This window comes from Petaurus breviceps, unplaced genomic scaffold (genome assembly GCF_028583685.1).
Source record: "Petaurus breviceps papuanus isolate PSGF00001 unplaced genomic scaffold, PetGlider_PUasm1.0 181, whole genome shotgun sequence".
NCBI lineage: Eukaryota > Metazoa > Chordata > Mammalia > Diprotodontia > Petauridae > Petaurus > Petaurus breviceps.
Window position 1 is genome coordinate 17,710,339 of NW_027185784.1, and position 17,073 is coordinate 17,727,411.

Genomic DNA, 17,073 nt, shown 5'->3' on the forward strand with positions numbered 1-17,073 from the left:
CGAAGATAAAACATCCTGGTTGGTTCAGACCTGGAAGGGGGTTGTGGGTGACTTTGGGTGGGAGGGAACTACGGCAACCAAGTTCCCGTTTTTTTTTTCCTTTTGGAGGGCAATTGGGATTATGTAACTTGCCCAAGGTCACATGGCTAGTTTCTTTGTGTGGGTGTTGTATCAGAGTCCGGCAAACTCAGATCCTCCTGACTCCAGGGCTGGCGCTTTACTCCCTGGGCCACCTAGCTGCCCCTAGTTCCACTTCTCTTGTGCCAGAGCCCCATACTTCTGAACTCACCCCACCAGCCTCTCCTAGCTGGCACCCCCTCAGAAGTCGGGAATGAAGTGTGTATGGTTTTTATATTTTATTTGTTACTATCATGTTTATATTGTATATATTTTACTTGATGTGTTGCTCTGTATGTGTCCCAGTTGGACAGGGGCCCACAGCTCCAGATGTCTGAGCGCTCACTTTATAAACAACTGCACTAAGTATAACATGAAAGATTTTTTTTAATTTAAAGCAAGAAGGTAGGGTTTTATAACTTCAAGTAGATGAAATCTACTTGTTACTAAAAGAAAAGAAAACCATTTGCTGGAAGAAAAATTCTTGCTCACAGGGCCCTTTGGGGGAGGGGGTAGTCATTCTGTATTCCTAGCTTAGTAGGGAGGAGGGTCCAGAAAACCAGGAGTTACTCAAGCTAAGATCTGAGAGCGATATTCAATGGCTGACCCAGCTCTTGGAAGCAGAGGCCAGGCTTGACCAACAGGATGCAGAAGAATGATTTGTTCTTGTCAGGATTAGTCAGCAGAGCTGGAAACAGAGGTGACCTTCATCCAGACGCTGGGCAGCAACTAGACAGAACTTCAAAATGGGGTATTGAAGGGGTAATCTTTGTGAGAAGCAGCACTACAAGGGAAAGAGACAAATTTGCTTTCAACATAGGGACATTGACCATAATGAAGACAGAAAGATGGCGGAATGTATACTTCTTAACATTATAAAAACAAAAATTAATTAAGGCCTGAAAAGATGGTCCAAGGCATGAGTTATAAAAGCTAGTCCCTTGGAAGCAGCAAATCAGTCAACAGTTACTGAGGACCTACTAGGCACCCCACGGCTGTACTGTGCACTATGAGAGGGGGCTAAATAGTATAGGATACAAGGCCTTGTCCTCAGAGAGTATCTGGTCCTGGGGAGATTAAAACGAACACCAGCAGCACCACAATATACTGGTAGCAAGAACTCTCAGGACATGTACCTAGTTTTAAATGCATGTGTATGTGCATGAACACGCGAACATATGCATGTATAACATACAGACACAAACATCGTTTGTATCTCTCCATGTGAAATATGTATGTGATATACACTACAAATATACGCGTGTCTGTCTGTATATACTCATAAGTCTGACTGTTATACATGTGGACACCCACACACATCCACAATAGTCAAAAATCACCCCAAAGTTTGGGGTCTGGCTGTCTAGTGATAGCATTAGCCAAGAGCTCTGTTTTAGACCTTTCCAGCACTGGGATGATGGCCCTTCGGGGGTACACATGCCTTTGCCCCACTGATGACTGAGACAGGCAGACTACATTCAAGAGATACCTACCTGGTTAAGGCGCAGACTCTCCAGTTGCGGTTAAAGCTAAGTATAGTCGACATCTCCTCATCAGTCAACTCAAAATCAAACACCTGAAAAGGAAAGAGAGCATTTCCAATGAGTCCTTGACACAAAAGGTGGACTGAAATCAAACAGTAGTACCTGGCCTACCTTATGCCAGGTAGTCTGCAAGGCACTGAGGATTCAAAGACAAAAAGATGAAATAATCCCTGCATTCTATTGGGGAAATTCTATAAAAATAACAAAATATAAAAAACACAAGGCTGTGGAAGCTGGATAAAGTATGTAAGGTGCTACTTTAGCCTAATTTCGAAGGAAACTTGGTATTTTAAGAGATGGAAATAAGGAACAAATACATTCCAGGTATGAAGTGGTATTATTTACTGTAAGGGATATTTAAATACTCTACAAGCAGCTCTGGAAAGGATAACGGTGAGATTTCAAAATGTCTTCCAGGGACATGAGTTTTCAAAATTGAACATGGCAGGAAAAGATCACTAAGGCTTAAAAGTAAATCTGTACAAGAAGATCTGGGTACCGTGGAAATAGTCCCTTCCTTAAGGAGTCAGCCACTCTAAATGGTAGTTGGAGAAATGACACAGAGGGAGTTTCAACTGGTCTGAGGAAAAGTTCATTGCTTTTACTATTTATTTGTAGAATGGCTGGTACCTTAGAAGAAGGCTGTCTCACAGAGAAGGATGCTAAAAGGTAAGAAAAGTTACAATTTTGTCTATGTATGTCTTGGGGCGCTGTTTTGTGAAGTATGATAATTTAGAAATAACTGACAATATAAAGCCCTTTTATTATAAGTTTCTTAGAGGCAACCACCCCTAAGACACTTAAAATCTTGAATTCATTTTCTCAAGGTGGGCTCTCAGTTTTGACAGGGGACTTAAGCCCTGAAGAAATTTTTCCTTCTTCAAGGGGGGGAATCTCAGCTTCTGATTCCAAGAGGGAGTGATACCCTTTTTTGGGGAAGTCTTAAACCTCAGAAAATTTACTTTCTCTGAGAGGGGGTCCTGGTGTTTTTTTTTATTTTTACCAGGAAGGTTTTCTTAAACCTTAGAGGACTTATTTCCTCTGAGAAGGCTAGAAGGGTGTTTAAACCTTGAAGTAGTCCTTCAATCTTAGATTGAGAGGGATACTTTCCATTAGAGGGTATGGTTTGGAAGCTCATCTTCCCACTTGCACAAAAACGGAGCAACCAAAATATAGCCTAAAATTTTTTTTAGAAGTTCCATGTCTCTGTGTGTCTATAGTGTGATCTTTGGAGAAATCTACTAAGAATAGAAACCCACTTGTTGTCAGCCCTGTGTTGCTAATTGTGTGCTTCTGTGTGACTTTCAAATATGTGCTTCAGGGGAAAGCCTAGATGGATGGAGTTTTAAAACAGCCAGCAGGGACTTAACCCTCATAAATCTCTAGTGAGGAATAAGGAGGAAGACTTTGCCAGTAAATGCCTGGCTATGATGCTCTATGAATGAAGCAGAGATGTATCAAATGACTGGCTATTCCAAAGACTAAATACAACTCTTACCTGAAATCAAACAGAACTAAGGATGGTTTAGCCAGTTATACACATGCTGAGTCATTCTGTGCCCTCAGGCTTAGGCCTGGAGACCTGGTTTTGATAACCATGTCCTTGCTTCTTCCTTTCATAGTAGATTTCTCTAACCAAGGCAGGTAAAGCTATGATTTTTAAAAATATGATCAATCTTGTTGCAATTTGTTAACACTTCTGTACTGCTATAGGAAGCAAGTATATAAGATCTTACTGTTTCCCATCTGAATTTGTAGACAACTATGTAAATTAATTCTTGAGCTTGTCATCCCCTTTCTAAAAGTTATGCATTCATTTACAAGATAATGTCCTTGAAATAAAATGGTATGGGAATAACAAGATGAAGAAATTTGTGGGACAAAGTTATAAATTTATCCATAGAAAGTTAAAAAAATCAGAAACATTTTTTGTTTTGTATTAAGGAAAAGAATTTCAGTGTAATCAGTAACTTCAGAGAAGAATAAATTAAAGACTATCTCAAAAGGAAATGCAATTTTACTTAAATTTGTTATTTAATCAGGGATTAACACCTGTGTGTAGAGCATGTCCTAAGTGCAGGCAATTATCTCTATTTAAATGTATACATTTACATATAAACATTTAGATAAACAATTTAAATGTATATCTATACAATGTTGTCTAGATACAATCTGAGATTAAGTACACTTATATCTTAAGTCTTTGTTGTACACAAAGACTTACATTTGGAGTTACATAAGCATCTTTTAAGCAAATCCACTTGTGCAGCCCATGAACTTTGGAATAAAAAGCATCCATTTACAATGAGGGAAGACAGCTATGTATTCATGTTTAAGATTTGATCTTTAAAGTAACTCCTCCTCCTACAGGGAAGGGGGATTAACTGGAATGGAAAATTCTGAGAAAGCAACAAGATCAGACAATTACATGTGTCAAATATAAATTATTTTAACGGGATATACAGGCTTTGAGAATGTTCTAATAATAAGTTCTAAAAATTGGGTTCAGGGAGGGCTTTACATATAAAATTGTACTGCTCACCCTCTGCACAAACCAGGCATTTTCTGTTTGTTTGTTTGGATGTTTAATTTAAATAAAGTTTCCAGAGCTCTGCCTTCTTTGTTACTACAAAATGCTTAGGTTTTTTTTTTTCTAAGTTGTTATTTGAATTTCTTAAGTATACTAAAATAATTTGCTAACTGACGTTACAGGGCAGTTAAAAGTAGCAACACTGAAGTTTTTCCCTTTATGAGATTTAAATTTGAAATAAAGTAGAAAATGAGTTATCAATTTTATAAAGTTAAATGATAATAGAATCAGTGCTAATTAAGAAAAGCATTAGCTTTCATGTCTACTTTGGTAAATATCAAATCTTTGGGCTTATTTTACAAGTCAGATCCTCACAGATAAGAATCTTCGTTTAGCCTACTGTTGGCACTGTTTATATTAAATACAGAATTTAGGCAAATATGGAAACAACAAGGGATATATAAAAAACTTAAATTCTCTCAAGTTTCAAATGAACTATGGGTTCCTAATTGGACGTTGCTCTTTTAAGCTCTATTGTTAACAGATTAGAACCACAAGGTTTCAGCTGGTTTTCACTACCTGAATTAGCTATTGGAAAAGGAAAATTCAAGTGTCTGTACTAAATTGTACTGAAATCAGTTTTGCAAAAGATTTCAGCAGAAACATCTAAGAACCTCTATGAGCTACCTGGACCAGAGAAGTAGGTTTTCTAGAAGCCCCTCCTTTCAGAGCTGCTCTGAGAACAAGCCCATTCCAGGATGCCTAAGGGGAGATGTTTTCAGAGACCAGACAAGTACATGAGACATCTGAGCTGCAAGATGCCATGCTATTATGGAAAACCAAATTCTGGGTCAGCTTTGCCCTTTTACGAAGACTGGTTTTGTGTCAAGACAGGCCTCATGTGTTTATGGAGTTCAATGACTACTGAGAATAGGTCAGTTACAGACTGTCATAGGAAGATTAGTCTAGCTGAGAGCTCAGAGGCTCAAGCCACAGCAGCTTTCAAGGACCATTTAATAAACCATGGAGAGGTTATTATCTCTATCATGAAGGGAAAACCCAAATCAAAAAGGAGTGGAGCCTTCAAAGTACTGAAGTAAGAATGTATATGAGAAAATTATGAAATGTGAGGCAAGGAAAGGAATCCATAGGTCACATTGTACAATTCATACCTGAAAACATGAAGCCCCTTCTATGGCACTGCTGACCAGTGACCATCTAGCCTCTGCCTGAAGACATTTACTGAAAAGAAGTGTCACTTTCCAAGGCTCCCAGTGGTAAAAGGCATATGGAGACACGGGAAGATTTCCCTAGATAATTTTTAATTGCTCTAATGACTAGTATTTTCCATTAAGCTACTTCATAGGATTATGGTGAACAAAGTACTTTCTTCACTGTCTGGTGATGTCTAAAAGGCAGTTATTATTTCCTCATATTGTCCCCACCATGCCCTCTACACCTCCAGACAAACTGGATTCCTCTGTCCCCTGAATATGCAGCGTGCCCTCCCACCTCTGACTTGGCTCAGACTACTCTCTATGCCTGGAATGCTCTCCCTGCCCACTCTTTGCCTACTTATCCTTTAAAACCCAGCTGAAATGCCACTTCCTCTATGAAGCCTTTCCTGATTGGTAATGAATGACCTGACCCCACTGCCTGCCCCAGACCTTCCATAGAAAAGGCACGAGGGATGTGGAACGCTGCATTCACTGTCACGCTCAATTGATACGTTGATCATTTTTGCTGAATCGCCTTCTCCTCCTTTCTTTTTTATTCTGTTATAAAGGGTAGTTCTTTGGGTAGGAGAGAGGGATATATCTGGAAATGAGGTCATGGAAAAAAAAAACCAACAATCTTTTTCTAAAAGATTGCATTAGTTGTTGTCCACATCCAGAAAAAGAACTATGACCACAGTCTAGATCAGAGAATCATCACCTGGGTTCTACAAACTTTTTCTTTTCTTTTGGTGGGGGGAGGGATAAGTATATTTTTATATATAAGAGCAGCTAGGTGGCACAGTGAAGAGTGCTGTGTTTAAAGTCAAAAAGACTCATCTTCCCAAGTTCAAATCCGGCCTTGGACACTTATTAGCTATGTGACCCTGGGCATGTCACTTAACCCTGTTTGCCTCAGTTTCCTCATCTGTAAAATGAGCTAGAAAAGGAAATGGGAAATCACTCCTGTATCTTTGCCAAGAAAACCCCAAATGGCGTTATAAAGAGTAGGACAGGACTGAAACAACCCAACAATTTTAATGTAATTTGAATGTTTTGATAAGCATATTTCAATATAATTGTAACTATATTTTAATTGCAGCATAATTACAATCTTTTGTAATCCTACTATTTCAAGTACTTAAAAACATTATTCTGAGTGGGATCCATGGCTTCACCAGGCTGCCAAAGTAGTGCATGATAAAAAAAAAAAAAAAAAAGCTAAAAACTTCTGTTCAAAGGGGCACTGGCCAGCATGTTTCCTGTTCCCCTGAGAAACACAAGATCCATGGGTATCTTACCTGAAAGTTCTCCGCAATCCGTGATGGCGTGATCGACTTAGGGATCACAACAACCTTTCTCTGGATGTGGAACCTGATCAGAACCTGCAGACAGAAAGAGAGAGACACTGTTCTCTCCAGTCTATGTGGGGCCATCAGGAACTTGAGGAGGAGTCAGGTCCCCTTCCTCCTTAAGATCAATCACTCCATAGAATAAAAGAATTCTCTTCTGCCATTTACATTTAGAAGAGTGAAACAGGGCTGAGCTTAAAGTTGCAGTATTTAAGGGGAAAGCCATAAGGAGGGGGGGAGAAGAGCGGAAAGGAAGCCTCAAGCAGAACCTCTAGCTAGTGATGACAAGGCCTGTAAGTGGCAGCAAACCCCTTGGTACCTGTGCTGTGGTTTTTTGGTGCTTTGCTGCAATGGCCTCGATCCTGGAGTCATTCAAGAGAGAGGGGTCCTCTGGCTTGGCCCTAGGAATGAGAAGATACTAAATATGAATAAGCACTCTTAAATTTCAATTAATTTAAAATTTTACTTTAATACGTTTTTTACTTTTAAGTTTCATGTCACTGTCATTTTAAATAAAAGTGACAACTCTAGAGATTCCTCTCTGAACCCCTATAAACCAAGTGAGTATCATTTGTTCCATTTGGTGCTAGGGAAAGTAAAGGATTTCCTACTTCCTCCCCCAAGTCCCACAAGGTACACTCAGTGAGTTAAGCGGGAATTTGGACCCTTAGAACTTTGTACAAACTTGCTTAATACTAGGCCACAAAACCTTTCCTAAAAGAGCAAGAAATCTTGTTGGTAGTGGTATGTATGGTAGTGTGAAGGAAGGAATGCTGGTATGGGAAGGCAGAAGGCCCATATTAAAATCCTAGGTCTGCTACCTACTATGACTTTGGGCAAGTTACTTATAACTTCTACGGGCCTTGGTTTCCTAATTTGTAAAACTGGCCTTCTTTAGAAGGTCCCTTTTTAGTTGTTTTTTTCCCCCAAGGGGAAGGGGAAGTAAGAGCTGTTATTTCATTGGTGTAAAGAACTCCCCACATGGCAAAGTCCTTTAGCAATAAAGATAGTCTCAGAGAGTTGCCCAGGGACAGCGAATAATCTGTCCATGCTGGCATGTCAAGGTTTCCTGACTCAAGAGGTGGGTCCTCTATCTACTACTACATAATACTGCTACTCTATAAGATAATCAAGTTAAGTCCTAAACCCACCCTTCTCCCCCCCACCACCACCCCAACTAGATGGGTTTGCTGTGCAACTGCCAAGAACATTTCCCTTAGAATGAACATGTCCTCTCTTTGCTTCTATCCCTTGTGAGAAGACAGGAAATTATGGCTCCTTAGACTCCTCACCATGGCCGATCTGGAGAACCAAGGGGACTGTAGGCTGTCACCACAATGCCCTTGGACCAGCAATATTCGATCAACTTCTCCTGGGTGAGATACGGATGGCACTCGATCTGTAAATCAACAAATGTTATAACAAGTGAACGACTTGCCCCAGGACACCCTGATCTCACCCTCATGCACCAATCCTGAATTTTTCCTCTCCCTACTGATGATTTGGGCTGAGTTTATTAAAGTTTTTCCAAGGAGAGCTCTCTACAGCAGGAACCATAGCCCAGATATCACTGTCAAAGTGTCAAAAGACTGTTTTAAGATTCTCTAATTTTCCAAGGTTTGTCAAAATAGAATTGGTCCCTGGAGTCTGGCAGCACCAATCTCCCAGATCCCTTCTCTTACCAGCCTGAAGTCCTAAGGGAACCTCTTTCCTGGCTGTTAAATGCCTGTAAAGTGTCAGGGTCATATGGCCCAAAAATACAGGCCAAGGGCACCATCTTCTCTTCAGACCTTACCTGGTTAACTGCCGGCTCATACTTCAGTCCCGGCTTGGCCAAGAGCTTCTCAATCTGGTCATGGTTGAAATTGGATATTCCAATGGCTTTCACCAGTCCTGCATCCACCAACTCTTCCATACCCTGAAAAGAGGGTCTCTGTGAAGGACTAAAAACATTTCTTGAAACCAGGGTGGAGAAGAAAATAGGGGAAGATATCTGAATGATGAGAGAGGAGGAGGAAGACTTAGCAAATGGACTGTTTTTTTTTTCTCAGCAAAGTATGAAGCAAGGCCTTTAGCTGAGGGTTGGGGAAGGGATGCAGTAGGAGGGCTGATGAGAGATGAGAAGTTATGGGAAGAATGGGTTAGTGAATAGATCTCATTTCCCTGTTGCCTCCTCCCAAGACTTTATTCCAGCTATTCTTCCAGCCTCTCCACTCACTCCTAATTTCCCATGATGAAGCTCATGTCTACCCAATCCCTTCTGTCTTCAGGTTATGTTATATATAGTTCATTAAAGTTGTGTATAACTGAAACTTTTACTTTCTCTTCAGCTTCTGTTAATCTGGTTTCTCTCCCTCCTGAAATGACTCAAAGTTCCCTAACAACCATCTAACTGCCAAATTCTAAAAGAATTTTTTAAAAAATCAAATAAAAGCAATTTTTGGTCTTTCTTCTTGACCTCTGTTGCTTATGTTTTTGCTAGATGCTCCTTCTTCCCATGACCTTAACCCAGTATTCACTGGTTCTCCTCCTACCTCATTGACAGTTTTTCCCATCTCCTTCAATGACAACTTGTCATCCTCCCAAAGTCAATATTGGTGCTACCCAGGGTCTCCCTTTGGCCACCTACTTTTCCCCTTTTCAATCCCATTCACTCTCAAGTATTTTGCAATCATTCCTGAGCAAATGACTTCCAAATCTATAGCTCTAATCTCTAGATTCCTTTCTGAGAAAGGGGCTAGACCTGAGAGTCAGAAAGACTAGGTAAAATCTGGCCTCAGACACTTCTTAGCTGGCTGACTTAATCTGACTGCCTCAGTTTCCTGATCTGTAAAATGAGAATGATAAAACAGCACCTACTGGGGTGGCTAGATGGCACAGTGAGTAAACACTAGCCCCAGAGTTGGGAGGACCCAGGTTCGGTTCCGGCCTCAGACACTTAACACCCACACAAAATAACTAGCCGTGTAACCTTGGGCAAGTTACTTAACTCCAATTGCCCTCCAAATGGAAAAAAAAAAAAAAACCCAGCACCTACTCCTAGGATTGTTGTGAAGATCAAATGAGATACCTGTTAAGTGTTTTGAAAACCATTAGCACTATATAAATGTTAGCTATGATGGTGACGATGAGGGGTAAGATGAGTGTTAGTTTACTAGATTTTCTCTAAAGGCACTTCTGGCTCTCATCCTAAGCTTCTGCTGTCAATCACTGACTACAGAACAACTGATCTGCCCCCTAGTATCTCAAATTCAAAATACCAAAATATGAACTTGTGATCTTTGTTCCTAATCCCATTCTTCCTTCCCAAAATCACTTACCCAGTCCTCTATGCTTGATACTTTGGATTAAGGGAGAGGGAAGAGTCAATCACAGAGACCAAGTCTTTTTTCTGCAATATCTGCGGCATCTAGTCCTAACTTCTTTGCTGACTTCCAGAACTGCATCTCCAAGTATCTACTAGACAGTTAAAACTGGATTTCCTGTAGATATCTTAAACTCAATATGCCCCAAACTGGATTATTATCTTTTCCTCTAAACCCTATGCTATTTCTAACTTCCCTATTACTGTTGAAGTTACCACCATCTTTTCAAGTAGCCAGGCCTGCAATCTTCTTGTCATCCTTGACCCTCACTGTCTCTCATTTCCCTATATCCAATTTGATGCCAAGGGTCTGTATATTTCCCCTTCATAACTTCTCTTGGCTTTGCCCCCTTATTGACACTGCCACCACACCACATTGATGGAAGCCCTTATCACTTCATGCTTGGACTACTGCAACAGCCTACTGGTGGGTCTGCCAGAGTCGAGTTTCTCCTCACTCTAATTCATCCACCGCTCAGCTGTCAAACTGATGTCCCAGAAACAAAGACTTGACCATCTCCTCTCCCCAACTCAATAAACTTCAGTGGCTCCTTGTTCCTCCAGAGCCAGATATAAAATCCTGTTTGTCAAAGTTCTTCATGACCTGCCTCCCACCTTCCCCTTCTTCTTACATTCTACACCCCCCACATATCCTGCAATCCTACCTCCCGGAGGAAGCCTTTCCTTCTGGCCCTTCCTAACCTGCCCCTTACCTTCCCTGTTTTCTTACATCTTCTATTACCCAATCTCCACATACTACCTTCTACAGAAAGCCTTTCCTAATGGTCTTAATGCTAGCACCGTCTACTAATTCTCTCCAATGTATCCTGTAAATTGTTTATCCAAGTTTTTTCATGTTGTCCACTCCATTAAGATTGTGAGTTCCTCAAGAGTAGAGTCTTTTTGCCTTTCTGCACATCCCAAGACTTAGCACAGTGCCTAGCAGTGTTTGATACTGACTGACTGTTTCCTTTCACCATCCCAGTATACATCCTCTCTTTACTATCCACCGGAACATGTGTATGAGTTTCCTAACAGGATTGCCCACATATACGTTCTTCCCTCTCCAGGTTACTACTCTCTTTTCCACTAGCCAGAACTGTTCTTAACCATTCTTCTGACCATGCTGCTTTTCTGCTCAAAATTCTTTAGTGGCTCTATTACTCTACTTTCTCACCATTTTCGCCCTTTACTCAAGCTGTTTCCTAGTCTTGGAATGTCCCCTTCCAACCATCTGTTTGAATTCTCTTGTTCTTTAAAGTCCAATTCAAATGCTATCTCTTCCCTGAAGCTTTGTCTGTCCATCTGACAAGAACATTCTCCTTTGGACCTCAAGCTTCTATTTCTGACTCCTGAAGTCATGTCTCATATAATGTTAAATACTACAGTTATCTGTGTTTGTGTCTTATCTCTGTTGTAAGACTCAAAGCTACAAGAAGACATGGGATCATGTCATCTAAAAGATGTTATCTCCCCTGTCACTTAACACAGTGCATTTGGGGGCTTAATGTTTATTGAATGAATAAAATTCAAGTCAGATTCTGCTAAGAAAATAGCAAACTAACAAAAAAACTGAACAGGGGTTCATACAGAAGCACAAACACATGGCTTAAAGATTCAATGAAACAACAGAACTCCACAAAAGACCTCAAATGATTGTCTAAGCACACCCCAAAGAGCCCACCTAAAACAGTGAATGGCCTTACCGTCCATGTATCCAAAAAGTCTGTGTTACTGGGAATCACATTGCCCTTGTCATCCATTGGGAAAAGATCCTGTCCAGCCTGTCACAGACAAGACACAAAAACATAAACTGAATTTCATAGATGAGACACACCAATATAAATTAAAATTCATAGACCTTTTTCCTTAGAAGGCTATCCTTTTTCTAAAAGGAACATACAGAAAACTATATGTACCAAACTTGAGTAGCCATATCCTTTTTTAACATAGTTTGGGAATAAATTCATATATATCTATCTATATTTGTCTACATGAATCTATATGTCTGTATCTATCTATGAATCTATGTAGATCTAGACAGAAAGATCTCTCTCTCTCTCTATATATATATAATACATATAAATCTATATAGATATATAACCAGTGCCCCCAAAAATCCAATTCAGTTTAATGAAGTCCAATATTCACATGTAGATTCTTCTCAGAAAGCTCATTTCTAAGCATTGCTCACAAAAAACACCCAACAAAACCCTACATACACATTCTGTAGTAAGATATTAACGTACTAAACAAAGAAATTAGAGGTCTCCAAAGGACCAGGAAGCACACATGAAGAAAGCCACACAACTCAAGAGCTTTGATAATTTCTCCCTCGGTGGTCACAGGCAAGTCACCAAATCTCAAAATCCCAAATTCTTCTATAGCTCTAAAATGAAGATTAAAGACAACTTGCCCTCCACCTGATTCTCAAGAAGGTCTCATTCTATTTACCTTCAGAAACCGCACTGCACATTTCAATCTGCTCTAGAAACAGGATGTGCTGGGGAGAGTAGCCATACCTTAAATCCTGTAGGCCAATGAACAAGGTAGAGATCCAAGTAATCCAGCTTCAAGTCACTCAGAGTTTTTTGGCAGGCTGACTTGACCAAGCTTTTCTCATGGTATGTGCACCAAAGCTACAAAGGAGAGAACAATAAATAATTATTCACTGGAGGAAGGTCCTCTCTTGGCCTTTCATAGGTCCTAAAACAAAGAAACTGTTGACCTCCCCAATAGTCTGAAATGAACTTCCTCCTCTTACATCTATCACTGAATTTGTTTCAAAAACTATAGATCTGATATCTTAAATGAGCTTATTGTTGTTCCTGAAGAGGGCCAACAACATCAGGATTTAAGCCAGACATTGCTGGACAACGTCATCAGCCTCATTCTCTTCTACAGTCATCAAAATCCAGGGGCAGGACAAAAGTAAAGATGATTGATGATGACCTGAAATGCATCGGATGACCTTGGCGTCATCCATGCTGACCTAGGTCTAAGGTCTAAGTGCCCACAGCACCTGCTTCAGGAACCTTTATGGCTGTTGGAATGAACTTTTCACCTACCCATTCTGCCAAAAAGTCTTCAAATGCTCGTGCTAGACAACTCCCTACCTCACCAATGGGTCGGAGGCCTATTGGTTACTCTCAACCTGGTTTAAGCCTGTGTGCTGAGATAATTTTGCCAGGATGTGGCTGCTATACATGCTAAAGCTTCTTGGAGACACAGGTAAAAGTTGAGAACTAGGCAGACACCAAAGGTACATAAGCAGACCTGAAAATTTTGGACTCAGCGAACATCCTCCCTGAACATCCTCAAATGAGCTGGTACGAGTTATTCATTGGCACAGGCTAGTCACCTATAGGCCTGGCTTAAAATTATCTCACTCTTACACACACACACACACACACACACACACACACACACACACAATCTCTCTCTCTCTCTCTAACTCCCCATTCCCAATCAAAACAGTCCTTTCCCGATGGGAAAAACTACATGTCCCCTTCCTTCTAAGTCTCTGTACCCCCAGCACAGTGCCTTGCCCACTGTCAATGTTTCACAAATCAAACATGGCATGCTACCCTTTATTCCACACTGGATGGATCTTCCCACTAACTGCTGTCTAAAATTAATGCTACTATCAAGGTAAGAGTTTTGGTTTAATTGGAGTAAAAAAAAGTCCACAGAACAGGACATGAATTCAGACTCCCTCAGCCTGACCACAAGTCACTACAAACCTTGCTGACAATGAAGAGGTCTTCCCGTTTGACAACATTCGCCTTGATCTTGTCTTGGATGGCCTCACCTACTTCATTCTCATTCTGGTAGACGTGGGCACAGTCAATGTGGCGGTATCCAACATCGATCGCAGCCTTCACAGCATCAGCCACTTTGCCTGGAGGGGACTGAAATGAAAAGTCACATAAGATATATGAGCTAAAAACCTATCCCAAGAAGTGATAATTATTTCTATGTTAGAGGCCACATCTAAAGAAAAACTTTACAATAGGCCAGAAACACTGGGAGGTCACTTGATGCAGTGGAGGGAGCCTATGCACCAAAGTTAGAATCTGGGCTGTCACTACTTAAATGGCTTTGCATAAGTCACTCAATCCTTCCTAGGTCTCAATGTCTTCATTTGTAAAAAGAGAAGAGGTAGAAAACAGATGCCCCTTCTAATTCTAAATTATGACCTTATGGGGGTAGCTAGGCAGTACAATGGCCAGACCACGAGTCCTGGAGTCAGGAAGGCCTGAGTTCCAGCTTCCAGATACAACACTCCTTCTACTTCAATAATCCGAGACACTATGTCTCTCTTGGACTACTAATCAAACAGGTGACCAATACTGAACCTGTAGTCCACTAAAATCCCCAGACCTTTTTCAGATGAAATGCTGTCTAGATTCCCTTTCACCTTCTTAAACTTGTGAAGCTGATTTTGGGGATCCAAGTTTGAAACTTGACTTTCTTATTAAATTTCATTTTTTTTTTACTCATGAAGTGGTATCCACCTTCCGAGAGATAGAGGACAAATAAGTATAGTATGGTCTTACGGAGATACATATGGATGTATATGTCTATATATGAGTATGATTATAGGTATCTAAGTGTATGTGTACATATGCATATGTATGGGTATATGTATGTATATATCTTTGTATGTGTATACATGCATATGCGTGTATATATGTGTACATATATATAAATTATATTAATACTTAATTGTACCTGAGGGGGGAGGGAAGGGGGAAAAAGAATAAAGTAAAAAGTGCATAGCAGAGAACAAAACTTACAAGGAAGCTAAGAAAAGATGGACAATTATAAACACAATGCATAGTATTTATTATATAGGTTTTCTTGAAATGGCAATTTATTGTATATTTTGAATCCTCTTATGTTCTGCTGTGCACATGGCAATGCTTTTTTTTCTTTTCTTATTTTGTATTTAAGTTTTCAATGTATCTTTTTTTCTTATTGTGTATTTAAATTTTTGTATGTAAGTTTAAAATAAATTATATTTCATCTTTTTAGATCTGGTCTAATATTTTAGCTTTTGTGGAGCCTGTCATTCAACAAATTACTTAAACACTGTCTAGCTTTGTATCTTCAATCCTATAAACTTTCTCCCCAACCCCAGTGCACACTAAAGTGTTCTACTCACAGTAGGTGCATAAGAAATGTTTTTTAAATTCAATCAGAACATCTCTGTCATCATTAGACAACCCAGCGGGTTACCTAAAGAGTAGGGAGTTTTACCATTAGCTTGATGGGGGTGGGGTGTCACACAACAGGTCTTAGTGTTTGCTTTGCAAACAAACAACTGGGCCCACATCAGAATTTACACTTTAACTCCCACTCACTGGCTAATTAGCCTTGCTCCATGCAGAACACTTCATCCAGAAAGATGGAAGGCCTTTTATTCTATGGGGTCTTAAACACAAAGGGATATTTTTTACTCCTAGAGTAAATTTAAGTAAACGTATAGTCCTTTCAAATGGGTTTCAAGGCCTATACCAGAGTGAAATGAACCAGTCATCATTAGAAAGCACTTACTGTAGTAACTGTATGGAGAGCTAAGGACCCAAAAACCCTGGGCAAGAGATGAAGAGTCAGGAAAAGGAAGAAATGTGCAGGATAGGGAGGGAAAAAGAGTCAGTATCCATAGCATTAACTGGTGGTACAGTGTTTAAAACTTTTGAGTTTAGAGTCAATTATTGCTGTAATTATTTCAGTCATGTCTGACTCTTAATGGGGTTGTATTCTTGGCAAAGATACTGGAGTGGTTTGCCATTTCCTTCTCCAGCTCATTTTACAGATGAGGAAACTGAGGCCAACAGAGTTAAGTGACTTGCCCAGGGTCACACAGCTATAGTGTCTGAAGCAAGATATGAACTTGGGAACCTGAGTCTTCCTGATTCCAAGCCCAGCACTCTATCCAGGGGGCCACCTAGAATCAGTAAGACCCAAGTTCAAATCCTACTTTAGACACTTACTAGATCTACAACCATGGGCAAATCACAAAATCCAAGCCTCAGTTTCCTCACCTGTAAGGTAGGGATGATAATAATAGTACCTACCAATGAAATAATACTTGTAAGAAGTGATTAGCAAAGTGCCTGGAACATAGTAAGTGGTTATGTAAATGCTTTTTCCCTTTTCCCCCTTCCATGAGTAGTAATTTAAAAGGATCCAAACCATGACCACAGGGCCATAGAAGTCAAGTTAAAGGGATCCTAGAAGTTATCAAGTCCAAACACCTCATTTTACAAATAAGGAAACCAAAGCCCAAGAAGTTTAAAGCCACCTGCCCGAAGTCACGATGACTAATTCTAGCAACTTCCCCAGAAATCAACCATCTTTACCACAAGCTAACATACGAATCACAAGCAGCCGAGTCTCGGAATGTTCAGGAGCTTACAGTTGTCATGAGAATGCCCTATAGTGAAGGGCCAGGTTCTCATGGTAAGTGACAGAGGATTTCTGATCAGCTTTATCTTAGGCTATCAGTTTCCCAATGCTAACAGAAAGTATTTTAATCCACAATAACTCCAGCTTTATACAGCAATTTATGGTTCACAAAGTGCTCTCCTCCGACTCATTACTGCTGTTTTACAAATCACAGAATTTGGGGGCTGAAAAGGACTTCAGAGATGATCCAGTCCAGGTGTCCTCAACCTGCTGGTCTCAGAAGCCCTGGGGGAAAAGGCATGAAAAGTTACTGCAAAAAGTTCTTCTTATTAATGACTCAGTCTAAAAGGCAGGCCAGGTGGTGCAGTAGCTTGAGTGCCAGGCTTGGATTCAGGAAGGCCCGAGTTCAAATGTGACCTCACTAGCTGTATGAGCCTGGGTCACTTAACCTGTTTTCCTTAATCTACTGGAGAAGGAAAGGGCAAGCCACTTGAGTATCTTTGCCAAGAAAACCTCAAATGGAGTTCACAAAGAGCTG

The 17,073-nt window shown here is 40.3% G+C and overlaps 1 protein-coding gene and 1 long non-coding RNA gene across 2 annotated transcripts in view; one reads left to right on the forward strand and one right to left on the reverse strand.

Annotated features, from left to right (window-relative positions):
• The window catches only part of LOC138160621 (uncharacterized), a 138,279-nt gene extending 130,128 nt beyond the window's left edge, over positions 1–8,151 (forward strand). Inside the window, exons 2-3 of the long non-coding RNA XR_011168177.1 lie at positions 2,280–2,330; positions 8,019–8,151. This is a non-coding gene — a long non-coding RNA (uncharacterized lncRNA). The remainder of the gene's footprint in view (positions 1–2,279; positions 2,331–8,018) is intronic.
• Positions 485–17,073, reverse strand: part of LOC138160620 (aldo-keto reductase family 1 member B1-like) — a 27,199-nt gene continuing 10,610 nt past the window's right edge. The window contains exons 2-10 of the mRNA XM_069087261.1: positions 13,865–14,032; positions 12,644–12,760; positions 11,828–11,905; positions 8,553–8,675; positions 8,050–8,156; positions 7,077–7,158; positions 6,707–6,790; positions 1,611–1,693; positions 485–901 (exon numbers count right to left, since the gene is read on the reverse strand). Coding sequence (XP_068943362.1) covers positions 859–901; positions 1,611–1,693; positions 6,707–6,790; positions 7,077–7,158; positions 8,050–8,156; positions 8,553–8,675; positions 11,828–11,905; positions 12,644–12,760; positions 13,865–14,032 — 885 coding nt within the window. The 3' untranslated portion in view covers positions 485–858. The remainder of the gene's footprint in view (positions 902–1,610; positions 1,694–6,706; positions 6,791–7,076; positions 7,159–8,049; positions 8,157–8,552; positions 8,676–11,827; positions 11,906–12,643; positions 12,761–13,864; positions 14,033–17,073) is intronic.